Source organism: Oncorhynchus clarkii, chromosome 7 (assembly GCF_045791955.1).
Source record: "Oncorhynchus clarkii lewisi isolate Uvic-CL-2024 chromosome 7, UVic_Ocla_1.0, whole genome shotgun sequence".
NCBI classification, from domain to species: Eukaryota; Metazoa; Chordata; class Actinopteri; order Salmoniformes; family Salmonidae; genus Oncorhynchus; species Oncorhynchus clarkii.
In genome coordinates, this window is record NC_092153.1 from 11,348,783 (window position 1) to 11,365,185 (window position 16,403).

At 48.7% G+C, this 16,403-nt stretch overlaps 1 protein-coding gene across 2 annotated transcripts in view; it reads left to right on the forward strand.

Annotated features, from left to right (window-relative positions):
* The window catches only part of LOC139412864 (lysine-specific demethylase 6A-like), a 55,944-nt gene that overhangs the window by 29,808 nt on the left and 9,733 nt on the right, over positions 1–16,403 (forward strand). The window contains exons 11-23 of one of the 2 annotated variants that reach the window (XM_071159645.1): positions 3,457–3,676; positions 4,523–4,657; positions 7,016–7,147; positions 7,324–7,401; positions 7,492–7,599; positions 7,782–8,147; positions 8,357–9,141; positions 9,360–9,489; positions 9,695–9,800; positions 10,542–10,747; positions 15,831–15,892; positions 15,983–16,057; positions 16,161–16,309. In XM_071159645.1, coding sequence (XP_071015746.1) covers positions 3,457–3,676; positions 4,523–4,657; positions 7,016–7,147; positions 7,324–7,401; positions 7,492–7,599; positions 7,782–8,147; positions 8,357–9,141; positions 9,360–9,489; positions 9,695–9,800; positions 10,542–10,747; positions 15,831–15,892; positions 15,983–16,057; positions 16,161–16,309 — 2,552 coding nt within the window. The remainder of the gene's footprint in view (positions 1–3,456; positions 3,677–4,522; positions 4,658–7,015; positions 7,148–7,323; positions 7,402–7,491; positions 7,600–7,781; positions 8,148–8,356; positions 9,142–9,359; positions 9,490–9,694; positions 9,801–10,541; positions 10,748–15,830; positions 15,893–15,982; positions 16,058–16,160; positions 16,310–16,403) is intronic. The other variant, XM_071159646.1, reaches the window with a different exon arrangement.

Consider the following 16,403-nt stretch of genomic DNA (forward strand, 5'->3'; position numbering starts at 1 on the left):
CCCATATCTCTCCCTCCTTTGTCATTCTGTCTGTCACCCTTCCCACTCCTCTCTCTCTCACCATCCCATATCTCTCCCTCCTTTGTCATTCTGTCTGTCACCCTTCCCACTCCTCTCTCTCTCACCATCCCATATCTCTCCCTCCTTTGTCATTCTGTCTGTCACCCTTTCCACTCCTCTCTCTCTCACCATCCCATATCTCTCCCTCCTTTGTCATTCTGTCTGTCACCCTTCCCACTCCTCTCTCTCTCACCATCCCATATCTCTCCCTCCTTTGTCATTCTGTCTGTCACCCTTTCCACTCCTCTCTCTCTCACCATCCCATATCTCTCCCTCCTTTGTCATTCTGTCTGTCACCCTTTCCACTCCTCTCTCTCTCACCATCCCATATCTCTCCCTCCTTTGTCATTCTTTCTGTCACCCTTCCCACTCCTCTCTCTCTCACCATCCCATATCTCTCCCTCCTTTGTCATTCTGTCTGTCACCCTTACCACTCCTCTCTCTCTCACCATCCCATATCTCTCCCTCCTTTGTCATTCTGTCTGTCACCCTTTCCACTCCTCTCTCTCTCACCATCCCATATCTCTCCCTCCTTTGTCATTCTGTCTGTCACCCTTCCCACTCCTCTCTCTCTCACCATCCCATATCTCTCCCTCCTTTGTCATTCTTTCTGTCACCCTTCCCACTCCTCTCTCTCTCACCATCCCATATGTCTCCCTCCTTTGTCATTCTGTCTGTCACCCTTCCCACTCCTCTCTCTCTCTCACCATCCCATATCTCTCCCTCCTTTGTCATTCTGTCTGTCACCCTTCCCACTCCTCTCTCTCTCACCATCCCATATCTCTCCCTCCTTTGTCATTCTGTCTGTCACCCTTTCCACTCCTCTCTCTCTCACCATCCCATATCTCTCCCTCCTTTGTCATTCTGTCTGTCACCCTTTCCACTCCTCTCTCTCTCACCATCCCATATCTCTCCCTCCTTTGTCATTCTGTCTGTCACCCTTCCCACTCCTCTCTCTCTCACCATCCCATATCTCTCCCTCCTTTGTCATTCTTTCTGTCACCCTTTCCACTCCTCTCTCTCTCTCACCATCCCATATCTCTCCCTCCTTTGTCATTCTGTCTGTCACCCTTCCCACTCCTCTCTCTCTCACCATCCCATATCTCTCCCTCCTTTGTCATTCTGTCTGTCACCCTTCCCACTCCTCTCTCTCTCACCATCCCATATCTCTCCCTCCTTTGTCATTCTTTCTGTCACCCTTTCCACTCCTCTCTCTCTCTCACCATCCCATATCTCTCCCTCCTTTGTCATTCTTTCTGTCACCCTTTCCACTCCTCTCTCTCTCTCACCATCCCATATCTCTCCCTCCTTTGTCATTCTGTCTGTCACCCTTCCCACTCCTCTCTCTCTCACCATCCCATATCTCTCCCTCCTTTGTCATTCTGTCTGTCACCCTTCCCACTCCTCTCTCTCTCACCATCTCATATCTCTCCCTCCTTTGTCATTCTGTCTGTCACCCTTCCCACTCCTCTCTCTCTCACCATCCCATATCTCTCCCTCCTTTGTCATTCTGTCTGTCACCCTTCCCACTCCTCTCTCTCTCACCATCCCATATCTCTCCCTCCTTTGTCATTCTGTCTGTCACCCTTCCCACTCCTCTCTCTCTCACCATCCCATATCTCTCCCTCCTTTGTCATTCTGTCTGTCACCCTTTCCACTCCTCTCTCTCTCACCATCCCATATCTCTCCCTCCTTTGTCATTCTGTCTGTCACCCTTTCCACTCCTCTCTCTCTCACCATCCCATATCTCTCCCTCCTTTGTCATTCTTTCTGTCACCCTTCCCACTCCTCTCTCTCTCACCATCCCATATCTCTCCCTCCTTTGTCATTCTGTCTGTCACCCTTTCCACTCCTCTCTCTCTCACCATCCCATATCTCTCCCTCCTTTGTCATTCTGTCTGTCACCCTTTCCACTCCTCTCTCTCTCACCATCCCATATCTCTCCCTCCTTTGTCATTCTGTCTGTCACCCTTCCCACTCCTCTCTCTCTCACCATCCCATATCTCTCCCTCCTTTGTCATTCTTTCTGTCACCCTTCCCACTCCTCTCTCTCTCACCATCCCATATCTCTCCCTCCTTTGTCATTCTGTCTGTCACCCTTCCCACTCCTCTCTCTCTCTCACCATCCCATATCTCTCCCTCCTTTGTCATTCTGTCTGTCACCCTTCCCACTCCTCTCTCTCTCACCATCCCATATCTCTCCCTCCTTTGTCATTCTGTCTGTCACCCTTTCCACTCCTCTCTCTCTCACCATCCCATATCTCTCCCTCCTTTGTCATTCTGTCTGTCACCCTTTCCACTCCTCTCTCTCTCACCATCCCATATCTCTCCCTCCTTTGTCATTCTGTCTGTCACCCTTCCCACTCCTCTCTCTCTCACCATCCCATATCTCTCCCTCCTTTGTCATTCTTTCTGTCACCCTTTCCACTCCTCTCTCTCTCTCACCATCCCATATCTCTCCCTCCTTTGTCATTCTGTCTGTCACCCTTCCCACTCCTCTCTCTCTCACCATCCCATATCTCTCCCTCCTTTGTCATTCTGTCTGTCACCCTTCCCACTCCTCTCTCTCTCACCATCCCATATCTCTCCCTCCTTTGTCATTCTTTCTGTCACCCTTTCCACTCCTCTCTCTCTCTCACCATCCCATATCTCTCCCTCCTTTGTCATTCTTTCTGTCACCCTTTCCACTCCTCTCTCTCTCTCACCATCCCATATCTCTCCCTCCTTTGTCATTCTGTCTGTCACCCTTCCCACTCCTCTCTCTCTCACCATCCCATATCTCTCCCTCCTTTGTCATTCTGTCTGTCACCCTTCCCACTCCTCTCTCTCTCACCATCCCATATCTCTCCCTCCTTTGTCATTCTGTCTGTCACCCTTCCCACTCCTCTCTCTCTCACCATCCCATATCTCTCCCTCCTTTGTCATTCTGTCTGTCACCCTTCCCACTCCTCTCTCTCTCACCATCCCATATCTCTCCCTCCTTTGTCATTCTGTCTGTCACCCTTCCCACTCCTCTCTCTCTCACCATCCCATATCTCTCCCTCCTTTGTCATTCTTTCTGTCACCCTTTCCACTCCTCTCTCTCTCTCACCATCCCATATCTCTCCCTCCTTTGTCATTCTTTCTGTCACCCTTCCCACTCCTCTCTCTCTCACCATCCCATATCTCTCCCTCCTTTGTCATTCTGTCTGTCACCCTTTCCACTCCTCTCTTTAACCTTTTCCACCCCTTAACACTGTGTCCTCTACTCTTTTTATGTATTTAACCCTCTACCCCTCTTTTTCTATATTTAACCTCTCCACCCCTCTTTCTCTGCCTCTTTTTCAATATTCAACCCTCTCCCCATCCCTTTTTCTCCCTGTGCCCCTCTCCTCAATCATTTCCTCTCTTCATTAGTGTTCTGTACCAGCAACAGAACCAGCCCATGGATGCTCTGCAGGCGTACATCTGTGCAGTGCAGCTGGACCACGGCCACGCCGCTGCCTGGATGGACCTGGGCACACTCTACGAGTCCTGCAGCCAGCCGCATGACGCCATAAAGTGCTACATCAACGCCATGCGCAGCAAGGCCTGCTCCAACGCCACTGCGCTCACACAACGCATCAAATGCCTGCAGGTGAGGAGAGGGGGAGAGACTCGGGAGGGAGGTGTTCAGTCCCAAATCAACCCCTAGCTCCCTACCGCTAAGATGGTTAGGGGAGGGGATGCTCCTGAGTTCATTGACCACTGGTTGGGTGCTTCTTTTTTTCACCTGTTGGAGATCTGAAAGAATTTGGACAGGTGTCAGCAAAGTGGGAATGGTTTAATCTAGCCCTCTTGTTGACTAGGATGAGTGACCACCATGTTTGCTCCCATCCTTTCAGAACTAAAATGGGTGTTCAGGGGCTAAGAGTTGATTGGACTGGGTGGGAGCGGTCTGAAGACCCACTTTGAATCCCACTGCTGGAGAGACCTATGATCTGAGCTGCTGGGCTACTCAAACTTGACTATTCTGAACTACAGATTGTGGAAACCATTTTCTGAATACCAGAAGGCAAATCTGTGTGTTCACAGTGGAACCAGGCTCCTCCAGTCCCATACCCCATGTCTTGTCCATTTTGATGTAAAAACATTACCCCGCATTCATCTGTATGTATGAATGAGGGAACATTCTCCAGTCACCAGTAATTTGAGCATAATTCCCTGGCATTAAGACAACATTTGTTTTAATGATTGTGTTGTGTAAATTCATTCAAAGTGCACATATGACCCCCAACTTCCCTGTTTGGTTGACCACTCTACTAAAGACCATAACGGGCAAACATACCGGTATTCCATCCTCAGTAACAGATGGGGCCACTGATAGGCCAAGCTAGTAGCTAACCGGCTACGTGAGAGCGACCGTAACAAGACAATAACATTTTGATCGCAAGATCATTTTAAGTCATTAAAATGTTGTTTTCACACGTTTTCCATTCCATAGGCTCAGTTGAGTAACCCCCAGGTCACTAGTCTACAGAGTAAAAGTAAAATGCTTCCTCTTATTGATGAGGCCTGGAGTCTACCAATCCCAGCAGAGCTAACCTCCAGGCAGGGTGGCCTGAACACTGCACCGCAGGTGAGACCAGATAGACCACTCCCCCCACACCCCCACACACACAACCCTCTACACACACCACCGCCAACGGGCAACACATCACCTGGAGCTTCTCCATGAGTCTTCCTGTGGAGTAACCGATGCCCTAGAGCAGTCATAAGAACCAATTTAACCAAGTTATGCTCACAATCTGGAAAAGTTACAGTGACTGGAAAAACCCCTGGTAAGTCATTCATATAGCTGTACCTGGTGTGGTTTTTAGGTGCAGCTTGTTAAGGAAGCGATCTAGTCATACTGTGGCTTGAGACATGACATGCAAATGTTATGACGTGATTTGCCACAATTTCTTGTTATGACTGCTTAGGGCTTTTGTTATGACTGACAGGATCAAGGGAGGTGTTGCCCATCCCAATCCCCTCCTCTCTTCCCCAATCTCCCTGACACAGCCACAGGCCAACCTCACTACCCACTGTCTATCAGTATCTGTTATCATGGCTTCACAGCTCAAAGATCAATTTGGTTAATTTAAATTGGTTTAATTTAATTTCTCCATTCAAAAATAATACATTTTAATTGTGACATCCAGTGTATTTACACAATATAAAAATACAAAAAAAATGTAAATACTCATGTATTTTTTACCAGACTAAAAAAAACAACTTGCTATTCCACACTGAAACAATTGTTGAATAGCGGCAAGACGTCAGTTGATTGTCGTTGTGATTGGTGAGGTTGTGTCTCAGTAGAATAGTTCCAGGTTCACATTCTTCCTATCATTCATCCTGAGGTCATCAGGTGCCTTGCTGCCTCTGAAACCTAGCGATGCCCCCTAGTGTTGCAGTACCATTCATTCACTTTCATTATAGACAACATTAGTTCCTGTGTGTGTGTGTTCGTTGAGTATAATTCTCAGCATCAGACTATACAAACTGAAGCCGTCTTCAGATGTTTGTTTTGGGGAGGAGACGGGAGAGGGTTGTTTTCTTTCACTTGTATTCATAAAAAAAACAGGTTGACATGGTTTCAGGTGTTCTGATTATGACCACAACCCATGTTTTCAACCAATCCATTTTCATGTGGAATGGAGGATGACAATTCACACCTGGAGTTGTCTTTTTGAATGTTTTGATGATTTAGTTTTAAGAGCTGCATCTGCCAAGGGCTTAGCGTTGTGGTATGAGCAGGCAAAGCCTTTGTATGGCCAAGCGTCTTTGTTGGCGATGAGACTCTGTCAACGTGGAAGGGTTGACAGTTTGTGATGAGAAATTCCACTCTACCGGTCGACTTCAGGGAAGAAATATGTATGTGTTTTGAAGTCCCAACATCACCCTCCTGCTTTTGTTCTCCCTCTCTAACTGCCTATCCCTTTATTCTGTCACTTCCTCTCCATCCTTCACGTTGCGTTCTGCTCCTTACTACCTGCCCTTTAATTTTCCCTGCGACCCTCTTCTCTTGCTTTCCTTTTATCCCTCCATCTCTGCCTGTGATCTACCCCTTCCTGTCCCTTTCTCTCTTCTCCTGCATCCCTCCTGTGTTTCTGTGATCTACCCCTTCCTGTTCATTTCTCTCTTCTCCTGCATCCCTCCTGTGTTTCTGTGATCTACCCCTTCCTGTTCATTTCTCTCTTCTCCTGCATCCCTCCTGTGTTTCTGTGATCTACCCCTTCCTGTTCCTTTCTCTCTTCTCCTGCATCCCTCCTGTGTTTCTGTGATCTACCCCTTCCTGTCCCTTTCTCTCTTCTCCTGCATCCCTCCTGTGTTTCTGTGATCTACCCCTTCCTGTCCCTTTCTCTCTTCTCCTGCATCCCTCCTGTGTTTCTGTGATCTACCCCTTCCTGTTCCTTTCTCTCTTCTCCTGCATCCCTCCTGTGTTTCTGTGATCTACCCCTTCCTGTCCCTTTCTCTCTTCTCCTGCATCCCTCCTGTGTTTCTGTGATCTACCCCTTCCTGTCCCTTTCTCTCTTCTCCTGCATCCCTCCTGTGTTTCTGTGATCTACCCCTTCCTGTCCCTTTCTCTCTTCTCCTGCATCCCTCCTGTGTTTCTGTGATCTACCCCTTCCTGTCCCTTTCTCTCTTCTCCTGCATCCCTCCTGTCTGCCTGTGATCTACCCCTTCCTGTCCCTTTCTCTCTTCTCCTGCATCCCTCCTGTCTGCCTGTGATCTACCCCTTCCTGTCCCTTTCTCTCTTCTCCTGCATCCCTCCTGTCTGCCTGTGATCTACCCCTTCCTGTCCCTTTCTCTCTTCTCCTGCATCCCTCCTGTCTTTCTGTGCACTTTACCTCACTGCTTTACCTTCTATCATGTTTTCAACACCCTTCACTGCCCTCCCTTGCAACCCCTTCACTCTCCCTCCTCCTTCTCCTTCCCTCCCTCTCTGTAGGCGTGTAAGCCCCAGCACAGCTCGGAGGGAGGGGGATCGGGCCAGGCTCTGCCCCCACACGTGGGCCCTATGGGCCAGGGGGAGGACCAGTCCAGCCCTGCCAAGAGGAGGAGGGCCTCCAGCCCAGCCAAGGTATATTACACTATATTCAGATGGAGGTCTGATGTGTTTTTGTGGAACAGACATCAGGTAGCATAGGAAATCGTGTGAGCAGTATGTTACAATACCACTTGCATCCATTTAAATATTTTAGGTTGGCTGAAGATAAGGAATCTCTCACTCCTAACTCTCAAACGCTCCTTTTGCAGAGCCAGCCAGATTCCTGGGCTAGTAACTCGGCACAGCAGCCAGTCCCCAACTGGTACCTGTCACCACAGAAACTACAGGTAAACACACACTTTACACACCCTGCGTCCCCCTGCTGATTCCGTCTCTACACATACACACACTAATCTGTACATCCTCGGTGCTCCCAGCTCCTGGACCAGTTGAGGAGTAACCGGGCCAGTCTGAAGCCCCTACAGCTGCAGATGCTGGAGCAGCTGGAGGCACAACTCAACCTAATGCAGCAGCACCAGCAGCAGGTACACACACACACACACTTATTACCCCCAGATGTTTACCTGATGGCCTGCAAGCAGTATACTGTATGTCCCTTCTAATTATTCTAATGTAGAGTAATATATTGACTAATTCATGTTAATCCACTGAAAGTGCTGTTGTTAATTAGACTAAACCCTGATGTTGTGATTATGTTGTTCTACAGATGAGACAGAATGCATCTGGACAGCTGCGTCCGTCCCTCCCCAACGGCCCCTCAGTTACCAACTCTCTTCCCCCCCCTCACTCTAGCCTGCCCCTCTCCCGGCCCCACCTGGCCCCTCAGGGCTCGTTGCGGCCCCCCTGCCCCCCTCAACCACTGGCCAACGGGCCTCTGGCAGGCGGGACACCACACGGACACTCTGACACACTTTCTGTGGGCAATAATAATAATGATGATGACCCGGTGGCAGCCACAGGACCCAACGGAGACGTGCCTTACCTGCAGCCCGGCGCACTACTACCTCACACCTGCACAAGCACCCAATCACAGGACACAGCGCGCCGGGCCCTGCACCTAAACTCCACTCAGGTAGGACTCTACCTGTTCACTCTATTCAGGTCTATTTAAAGCTCATATAGGCTCTGAGTGAACTGCTATTCTTTTCTGTGCTAATTCTTGCTTAGTTATCTCAGATGTTCCTTAGTGAGGAGAGAACCAGACCTACTATATGTTGTTTAGCTATAGTCCTTATTCTGATTTAACAGTGGGGTTCCCTCCCTGCTCCCCTCTCTCTACAGGGGCTTCAGAAGGGTTCCGTTCCACATTGGGCGGGTCCTAATGGGGATGGGTCTCTCTCCTCCTCTGGGGGGTCAACCCACCCCCTCTCGCACCCACAGACGCCCCACAATCAGGTTGGACATTCCGCTGCCCCGTCGCCGCGGCAACAGGCTCTCAACCACCTCCCGTCCCCCCCTTCTCCCCATCACTCTGCTACCTCAGGTGGAGCACCCGGCACCCCTGCTACCAAAGAGAGCACGGCCCTCGGCAACGGCCCCGCAGCCACGGCAACAAAGGGGCCTGGGGAGACGACAACGGCCAATAGCACTGCCGCGGCGGAAAGCTTATCCAATCACGTACAGTCGGCGGCGGGAGACGGCGGGACGAGCAACCAGTCCCCTCACCACAGCTCAGACAATCCTAAGGGGGGCGACCCCACCACCTCCGCCCCCCACAAGAAGATCAACAACATCCACCCGGCCGTCTCCTCGGCCGCTTCCTCCCCCATCTCTGCAATGTCCACCGCAACCCCCTCGCCCAAATCCACCGAGCCCGGCCAGTCGACGGGCCCGCACGGCCTCAACAGCCCCTCCACCACCACCGCAACATTATCATCAGCCGGACCCGCCACCGTCGTCAATGGCAACGGCAAGGGGGGCATCTCCGAGGACTCCCAGAGCCCGTTGAAAGCGGACCCTCCTGCCACGTGTCGCAGACCCACGCCACCCCATGCCCGCACCCCCCCATCATCCTCTTCCTCCGTGTCCATCTACCCCTCCTCCACTGATGTGCTCAAGGCCTGCAGGTTAGACTGGGGGGACCCTGTACCAGTTCTTATTGGGCTGTAGATGGTCTCCCTCTTTTGGGAAGAGTATTGCATTGTAGTATTTCATTTGTTGGTAGAGGGAACTGTCAGAGCAGAGATTATACTGTAAAATCAAGAGGCTAATCTTGTTTGTACCTTTTTCTCTCTTTGTCTGTCTCTCTCTTTGTCTCTCCTTTCCCTCTTTTTCTCTCTTTCAGAAACCTGGGGAAGAACGGTTTGTCTAGCAGCAGTATACTGCTGGATAAGTGTCCCCCTCCTCGCCTGCCCCCTCCTCCCTCCCCAGTCCTGCCCAAAGACAAACTCAACCCCCCCACACCAAGCATCTATGTGAGTATGGAAGAAAGACTTCTCGTCATAGTATAATAATAAGGAAAGGGGAATGTTTTAGTCAATGTGATTCTGATGCGAATCTTGCAAATGTATATACACTCAACATTCAAAGGTGGTGTTTTGAAGACGTGAGATATATATTTTCAATTGAAATAATATTGAATGTCCTTTTTAAAAATGTTATTGTGTATTTGATCCCCAGCTGGAGAATAAGAGGGATGCCTTCTTCCCTCCGCTGCACCAGTTCTGCACAAACCCCTCCAACCCTGTCACCGTCATCAGAGGGCTGGCCGGGGCACTCAAACTGGGTGAGTCTACCATTTATACTGCCACCTGCTGGTTAGGACTGTCATTACAATACCCGGTTTTGCCTTTTCTCATTTGGGTAAAAGTCCTTCCACCACCCTCTCTCCCCAGTGACCTTGAAACCGATAAGTGGTGGAGGAGATGTTCATTTGTTAGTAGGTGAACGGATGAGTCCAGCAACCTCAATAGCCATCTTTCATCAACTGCTGCTCCCGAGTGGCGCAGCAGTCTAAGGCACTGCTTCTCAGTGCTAGAGGAGTCACTACAGAACCTGGTTCGATTCCAGACTGATCACGACGGGCCGTGATTGGGAGTCCCGTAGGGCCCAGCGGGTTAGGGTTTGGCTGGGGGTAGGCCTTTATTGTAAATAAAAATGTGTTCTTAACTGACTTGCCTAGTAAAAATAAAATAAGTAAATGGTTATAAGTATCCTACCTGATTCCTTCGAAGAGCTTTAAAACCCTCCCCTCTCTTTGCCGCCTCTCCTCAATTACCTTTGACCCTTTTCAAAAGGAGGCGAGAGAGGACGCAGGAGTTGAACCAATTCAATTGAGAAATGCCCCATGAAGGAGTCCTTGGTGCCGACCATTAACTTTGATGTTGCACTTATGCAAGCACCAATGCAGCTTGAGCATTAGCAGGTTTCCAGGCCCTTTGAGTGAGTGCCCGCTTCTACCCCTTGTTCACTCTTTCTCTCGCTCTCTTTTTCATAACCATCTCCTACCTCTTTCCCCCTCTCTCAGACCTGGGTCTGTTCTCTACTAAGACCCTAGTGGAGGCTAACCCAGACCATCTGGTTGAGTGTCGTACCCAGCTGTCTCAGCCCGCTGACGAGAACTGGGACCTGAGTGGTACCAAGAAGATGTGGCGCTGCGAGAGCGGCCGAGCTCACACCACCATCGCCAAATATGCCCAGTACCAGGCTGCCTCCTTCCAGGAGTCACTACGGGTTAGTAGAGGGAGATGCATACATACACACACACCCACCCAGGGTTTCCGTTAGGAAAATGTGGCGCTGGAGAACGTGAATGGAAAGATTTAAATTGACCGGATCCATATGCATTGGGTGCGTAGTCCAGTAAGGCATCCACCCACCGTGCTCAGAATGACAGAAATCACATGTAGATTATGGTAATGCAGCTTAACAGAACAGGCAACTCCTGTAATGAAGCAGACAATAAAACATAATTCTCAAACATTTGCCAAAATCCAATTTGTTGGGAAACAAAGGTCACCTGGTAGCAGTTGGGAAACACAGGTCACCTGGTAGCAGTTGGGAAACACAGGTCACCTGGTAGCAGTTGGGAAACACAGGTCACCTGGTAGAAGTTCCATACGTGACCGATGAAAGTCTGTTAGAAACTTAGAAAGAGGGGGAATCTAGAGGCAACAACTAGGATGGGTTATGACTAGGATGGTGCCTTGGCTTCTGGACACCTAAAGAAAGTTGATCTGAAAACCAATAGAACAGTAGATAGATGGCATAGTGGTGGGTCCAACAGAGAAATACATGTAATAAAATGTCTGTAATCATTCAAAATACTTCACCAGAAAGCATGACTTGGCCACAGAGGGATCAAGGATCATTAGCTTATTTTTGTAATTTTTTAAAATTTATTTTACCCCTTTTTTCTCCCCAATTTCATGGTATCCAATTGTTAGTAGCTACTATCTTGTCTCATCGCTACAACTCCCGTATGGGCTCGGGAGAGACGAAGGTTGAAAGTCATGCATCCACAACCCAACCAAGCCGCACTGCTTCTTAACACAGCGCGCATCCAACCCGGAAGCCAGCTGCACCAATGTGTCGGAGTGCACCTGGCAACCTTGGTTAGCGCGCACTGCTCCCGGCCCGCCACAGGAGTCGCTGGTGCGCGATGACACAAGGATATCCCTACCGGCCAAGCCCTCCCTAACCCGGACGACACTAGGCCAATTGTGCGTCGCCCCATGGACCTCTCGGTCGCGGCCGGTTACGACAGAGCCTGGGCGCGAACCCAGAGTCTCTCGGTGGCACAGCTGGGGCTGCAGTACAGCACCCTTAACCACTGTGCCACCCGGGAGGCTATCATTAGCTTATTTTGACAAAAATATCTGATAGTTTCAAATCACAAGCTTCTAGGCCTATGCCTATTCGGGAAGCCTGTAATGTGGGCAACGCCCGTGGCAATGAGTGGCTGTCAGTAGAAAAACATCTCAAATATGAAGATAATGTGTGTTGAGTATAATTTTAAATGTTTAGACAAGAAGAAGGGGAGGGGTGTGTGGCGAAGATAGAGGCGAGTCGCTCTCCAGAATGACTCGGCTGTTTCCTGCCAAATCTTATGCATTCATTGTTTCATTGTGTGAATTTTTCTTTTTTTATCAATTCCCCATTACATACAGTACCAGTCAAAGTTTGGCAACAGCATTCAAGGGTTTTAATTTGACAGTTTTTGACATTGTAGAATAGTAGTGAAGACATCAAAACTATGAAATAACACACATGGATTCATGTAGTAACCAAAAAAGTGTTAGAAGAATCTCAAATATTTTAATTAAAGTAACCATCCTTTGCCTTGATGACAGCTGTGCACAGTCTTGGTATTCCCTGCAGTGATATTCCATCACCAGTAGTAAATGTACCGTTAATCCCTGTCATTTGTATTAGGGCTGTATTAGGGCTAGACGATATGGCCAAAATGTCATATCCTGATAACAATACACATCACGATATAGCACATTTTCTGTAAATTCAATTTAGAAATAGTTTTTTGGGTCTTATCTGTAGACTCTCTCCGTACTGTTTCACATGATTCTTGCGTAGGTGGTAAGAGGTTAGTGGTGTTTGAGCCTGTTGTTGGGACCGGCCTGTTTCACATGGTAAAGGAGGTTAGTGGTGTTTGAGCCTGTTGTTGGGACCGGCCTGTTTCACATGGTAAAGGAGGTTAGTGGTGTTTGAGCCTGTTGTTGGGACCGGCCTGTTTCACATGGTAAAGGAGGTTAGTGGTGTTTGAGCCTGTTGTTGGGACCAGCCTGTTTCACATGGTAAAGGAGGTTAGTGGTGTTTGAGCCTGTTGTCGGGACCAGCCTGTTTCACATGGTAAAGGAGGTTAGTGGTGTTTGAGCCTGTTGTTGGGACCGGCCTGTTTCACATGGTAAAGGAGGTTAGTGGTGTTTGAGCCTGTTGTCGGGACCAGCCTGTTTCACATGGTAAAGGAGGTTAGTGGTGTTTGAGCCTGTTGTCGGGACCAGCCTGTTTCACATGGTAAAGGAGGTTAGTGGTGTTTGAGCCTGTTGTTGGGACCGGCCTGTTTCACATGGTAAAGGAGGTTAGTGGTGTTTGAGCCTGTTGTCGGGACCGGCCTGTTTCACATGGTAAAGGAGGTTAGTGGTGTTTGAGCCTGTTGTCGGGACCGGCCTGTTTCACATGGTAAAGGAGGTTAGTGGTGTTTGAGCCTGTTGTCGGGACCAGCCTGTTTCACATGGTAAAGGAGGTTAGTGGTGTTTGAGCCTGTTGTCGGGACCGGCCTGTTTCACATGGTAAAGGAGGTTAGTGGTGTTTGAGCCTGTTGTTGGGACCGGCCTGTTTCACATGGTAAAGGAGGTTAGTGGTGTTTGAGCCTGTTGTCGGGACCGGCCTGTTTCACATGGTAAAGGAGGTTAGTGGTGTTTGAGCCTGTTGTTGGGACCAGCCTGTTTCACATGGTAAAGGAGGTTAGTGGTGTTTGAGCCTGTTGTTGGGACCAGCCTGTTTCACATGGTAAAGGAGGTTAGTGGTGTTTGAGCCTGTTGTCGGGACCAGCCTGTTTCACATGGTAAAGGAGGTTAGTGGTGTTTGAGCCTGTTGTTGGGACCAGCCTGTTTCACAGGGTAAAGGAGGTTAGTGGTGTTTGAGCCTGTTGTTGGGACCAGCCTGTTTCACATGGTAAAGGAGGTTAGTGGTGTTTGAGCCTGTTGTCGGGACCGGCCTGTTTCACATGGTAAAGGAGGTTAGTGGTTTTTGAGCCTGTTGTCGGGACCGGCCTGTTTCACATGGTAAAGGAGGTTAGTGGTGTTTGAGCCTGTTGTCGGGACCGGCCTGTTTCACATGGTAAAGGAGGTTAGTGGTGTTTGAGCCTGTTGTTGGGACCAGCCTGTTTCACATGGTAAAGGAGGTTAGTGGTGTTTGAGCCTGTTGTTGGGACCAGCCTGTTTCACATGGTAAAGGAGGTTAGTGGTGTTTGAGCCTGTTGTTGGGACCAGCCTGTTTCACATGGTAAAGGAGGTTAGTGGTGTTTGAGCCTGTTGTTGGGACCAGCCTGTTTCACATGGTAAAGGAGGTTAGTGGTGTTTGAGCCTGTTGTCGGGACCGGCCTGTTTCACATGGTAAAGGAGGTTAGTGGTGTTTGAGCCTGTTGTTGGGACCAGCCTGTTTCACATGGTAAAGGAGGTTAGTGGTGTTTGAGCCTGTTGTCGGGACCAGCCTGTTTCACATGGTAAAGGAGGTTAGTGGTGTTTGAGCCTGTTGTCGGGACCGTCCTGCGGCATATTTTGCGTTGGATGGTTTTCTGGTCGGTGTCAGACTTTTCATACCCAAACCACGTCCATGCGACCAACGTTGACCCTCTTTGGTATGAGCTCCCTGTCTCTGCTCTGTGTCACATTCACTCTCTTCCATGTACGAGCTCCCTGTCTCTGCTCTGTGTCACATTCACTCTCTTCCATGTACGAGCTCCCTGTCTCTGCTCTGTGTCACATTCACTCTCTTCCATGTACGAGCTCCCTGTCTCTGCTCTGTGTCACGTTCACTCTCTTCCATGTTTGTTTGTGTTGCAAATTTGCTGTAAAGAGTGATTTGCGACAAAACGAAATAAACGATAGAGCACAATATGAAACGATAGACGTTTTTCTATTGTCACTCGATATATATCGTCATGTAGCCCAGCCCTAGCTTGTATTAATGAGTCATTTACCATTCTCAAGAGTGGGAACATTGTTTGCAGAGTTCACAACCTGCTACACTTGTGAGAAACGAGTTTTGGTTTATTTCGTAACCAATTACGATATTTGTAAATATTTTCAATTCTGTTTTGTTTGGAGTCCTCCATGTGAGCATGTCTGGTTTCTGTCCTGATAATGTTGAGGGAGTGCGCTCCTGAGGATACATAGACGGGGCGACAGTGTAGCCTAGTGGTTAGAGCGTTGGACTAGTAACCGGAAGGTTGCGAGTTCAAACCCCCGAGCTGACAAGGTACAAATCTGTCGTTCTGCCCCTGAACAGGCAGTTAACCCACTGTTCCCAGGCCGTCATTGTAAATAAGAATTTGTTCTTAACTGACTTGCCTAGTTAAATAAAGGTAAAAAAAAAAAAAGACACCTGTCCTGCTGCCGTTTTTTTAACATCCACTGTGAATGATAATATATTAAAACTATACTGTAGTTCCTTGCAGTAAGCGATTTTGATCAATCTTTCCGACAATCTTCCCCTCGATAATCACCAATCGGTGTGAAAGAGCAATGGACGCCTACTGTTGTATTGGTCTATAGGCTGAGTTCCATGCAGTCATTTCTTTAGCTGCCAATGGATCACGGGGTATAAGTGTCCATATGGCAGGCTGGTGGTCTCGCCTTAGTTGACTTCACTTTTAGATTTGTATCATTTAATTTCCGATTTTTAATTAACCACGTGACAGTGGTTTTGAGAAACAACTTTATTATTGAAATGAAAATAAACAACCAGCTGAGGAAATCTCACTCAAAATAGTCTCTGTGCATGTGATAGCCATCGTGTATCTTATTTATCCAACAACTAACAAAAATAAACACTACAATTTAATTCCACTAAATTATTCAAATAATCTACAAACTGATAAGCATGACGGTAAAAATGTATTTCCATCAAAATAAATGGCAATATTTTGTAATAGGATTTATTTTGGCCGGCGACGGTTTTATTTATCGGCTTTTCTTTTAAGGGGGGGTGGCAATATCCGGAAACGGAAACCCTGACACACACACACCTGTTTCCCAATGCTCGGTGTCTTTTTGAATGGGATCCTCTTTACTCTCAGGAGGAGAATGAGAAGAAGGCGTTGAAGGAGCCCTCAGACGCTGAGCCAGCATCAGCAGAGAGGTGAGCAACACACACCTGTCAGGATTTCTCACTGATAGATTCACAACCTTTCAACCTTTTCTAATCATCATTTCTTCCTGCTGTGTTCAGTGTGGCACGCAAAAGGAGGGGTCCCCTAAAGCACATCAAATTTGGGACCAACATCGACGTGTCGGACGAAAGAAAGTACGTGCTTGTGTGGTCAGACATGGTATTGGTCACACGTTGCAAAATATTTCTAAACCCCATTGCTTCCTCTGAACACCCCCCCTTTCTCCTCGTCCCCCAGGTGGAAGCTACAGCTGCAGGAGCTGAGTAAGCTGCCTGCGTTCGCCAGGGTGGTGTCTGCTGGCAATCTGCTCAGCCACGTAGGACACACCATCCTGGGCATGAACACTGTCCAGCTCTACATGAAGGTCCCCGGCAGCAGGATACCAGGTAGATGCACACACACACTGTACATATTAGGCAAGGGCACGGTACAGCGATACAATTTTATAGGACAAGCTGTTGCAGTTTCTAGTGCTTTTTT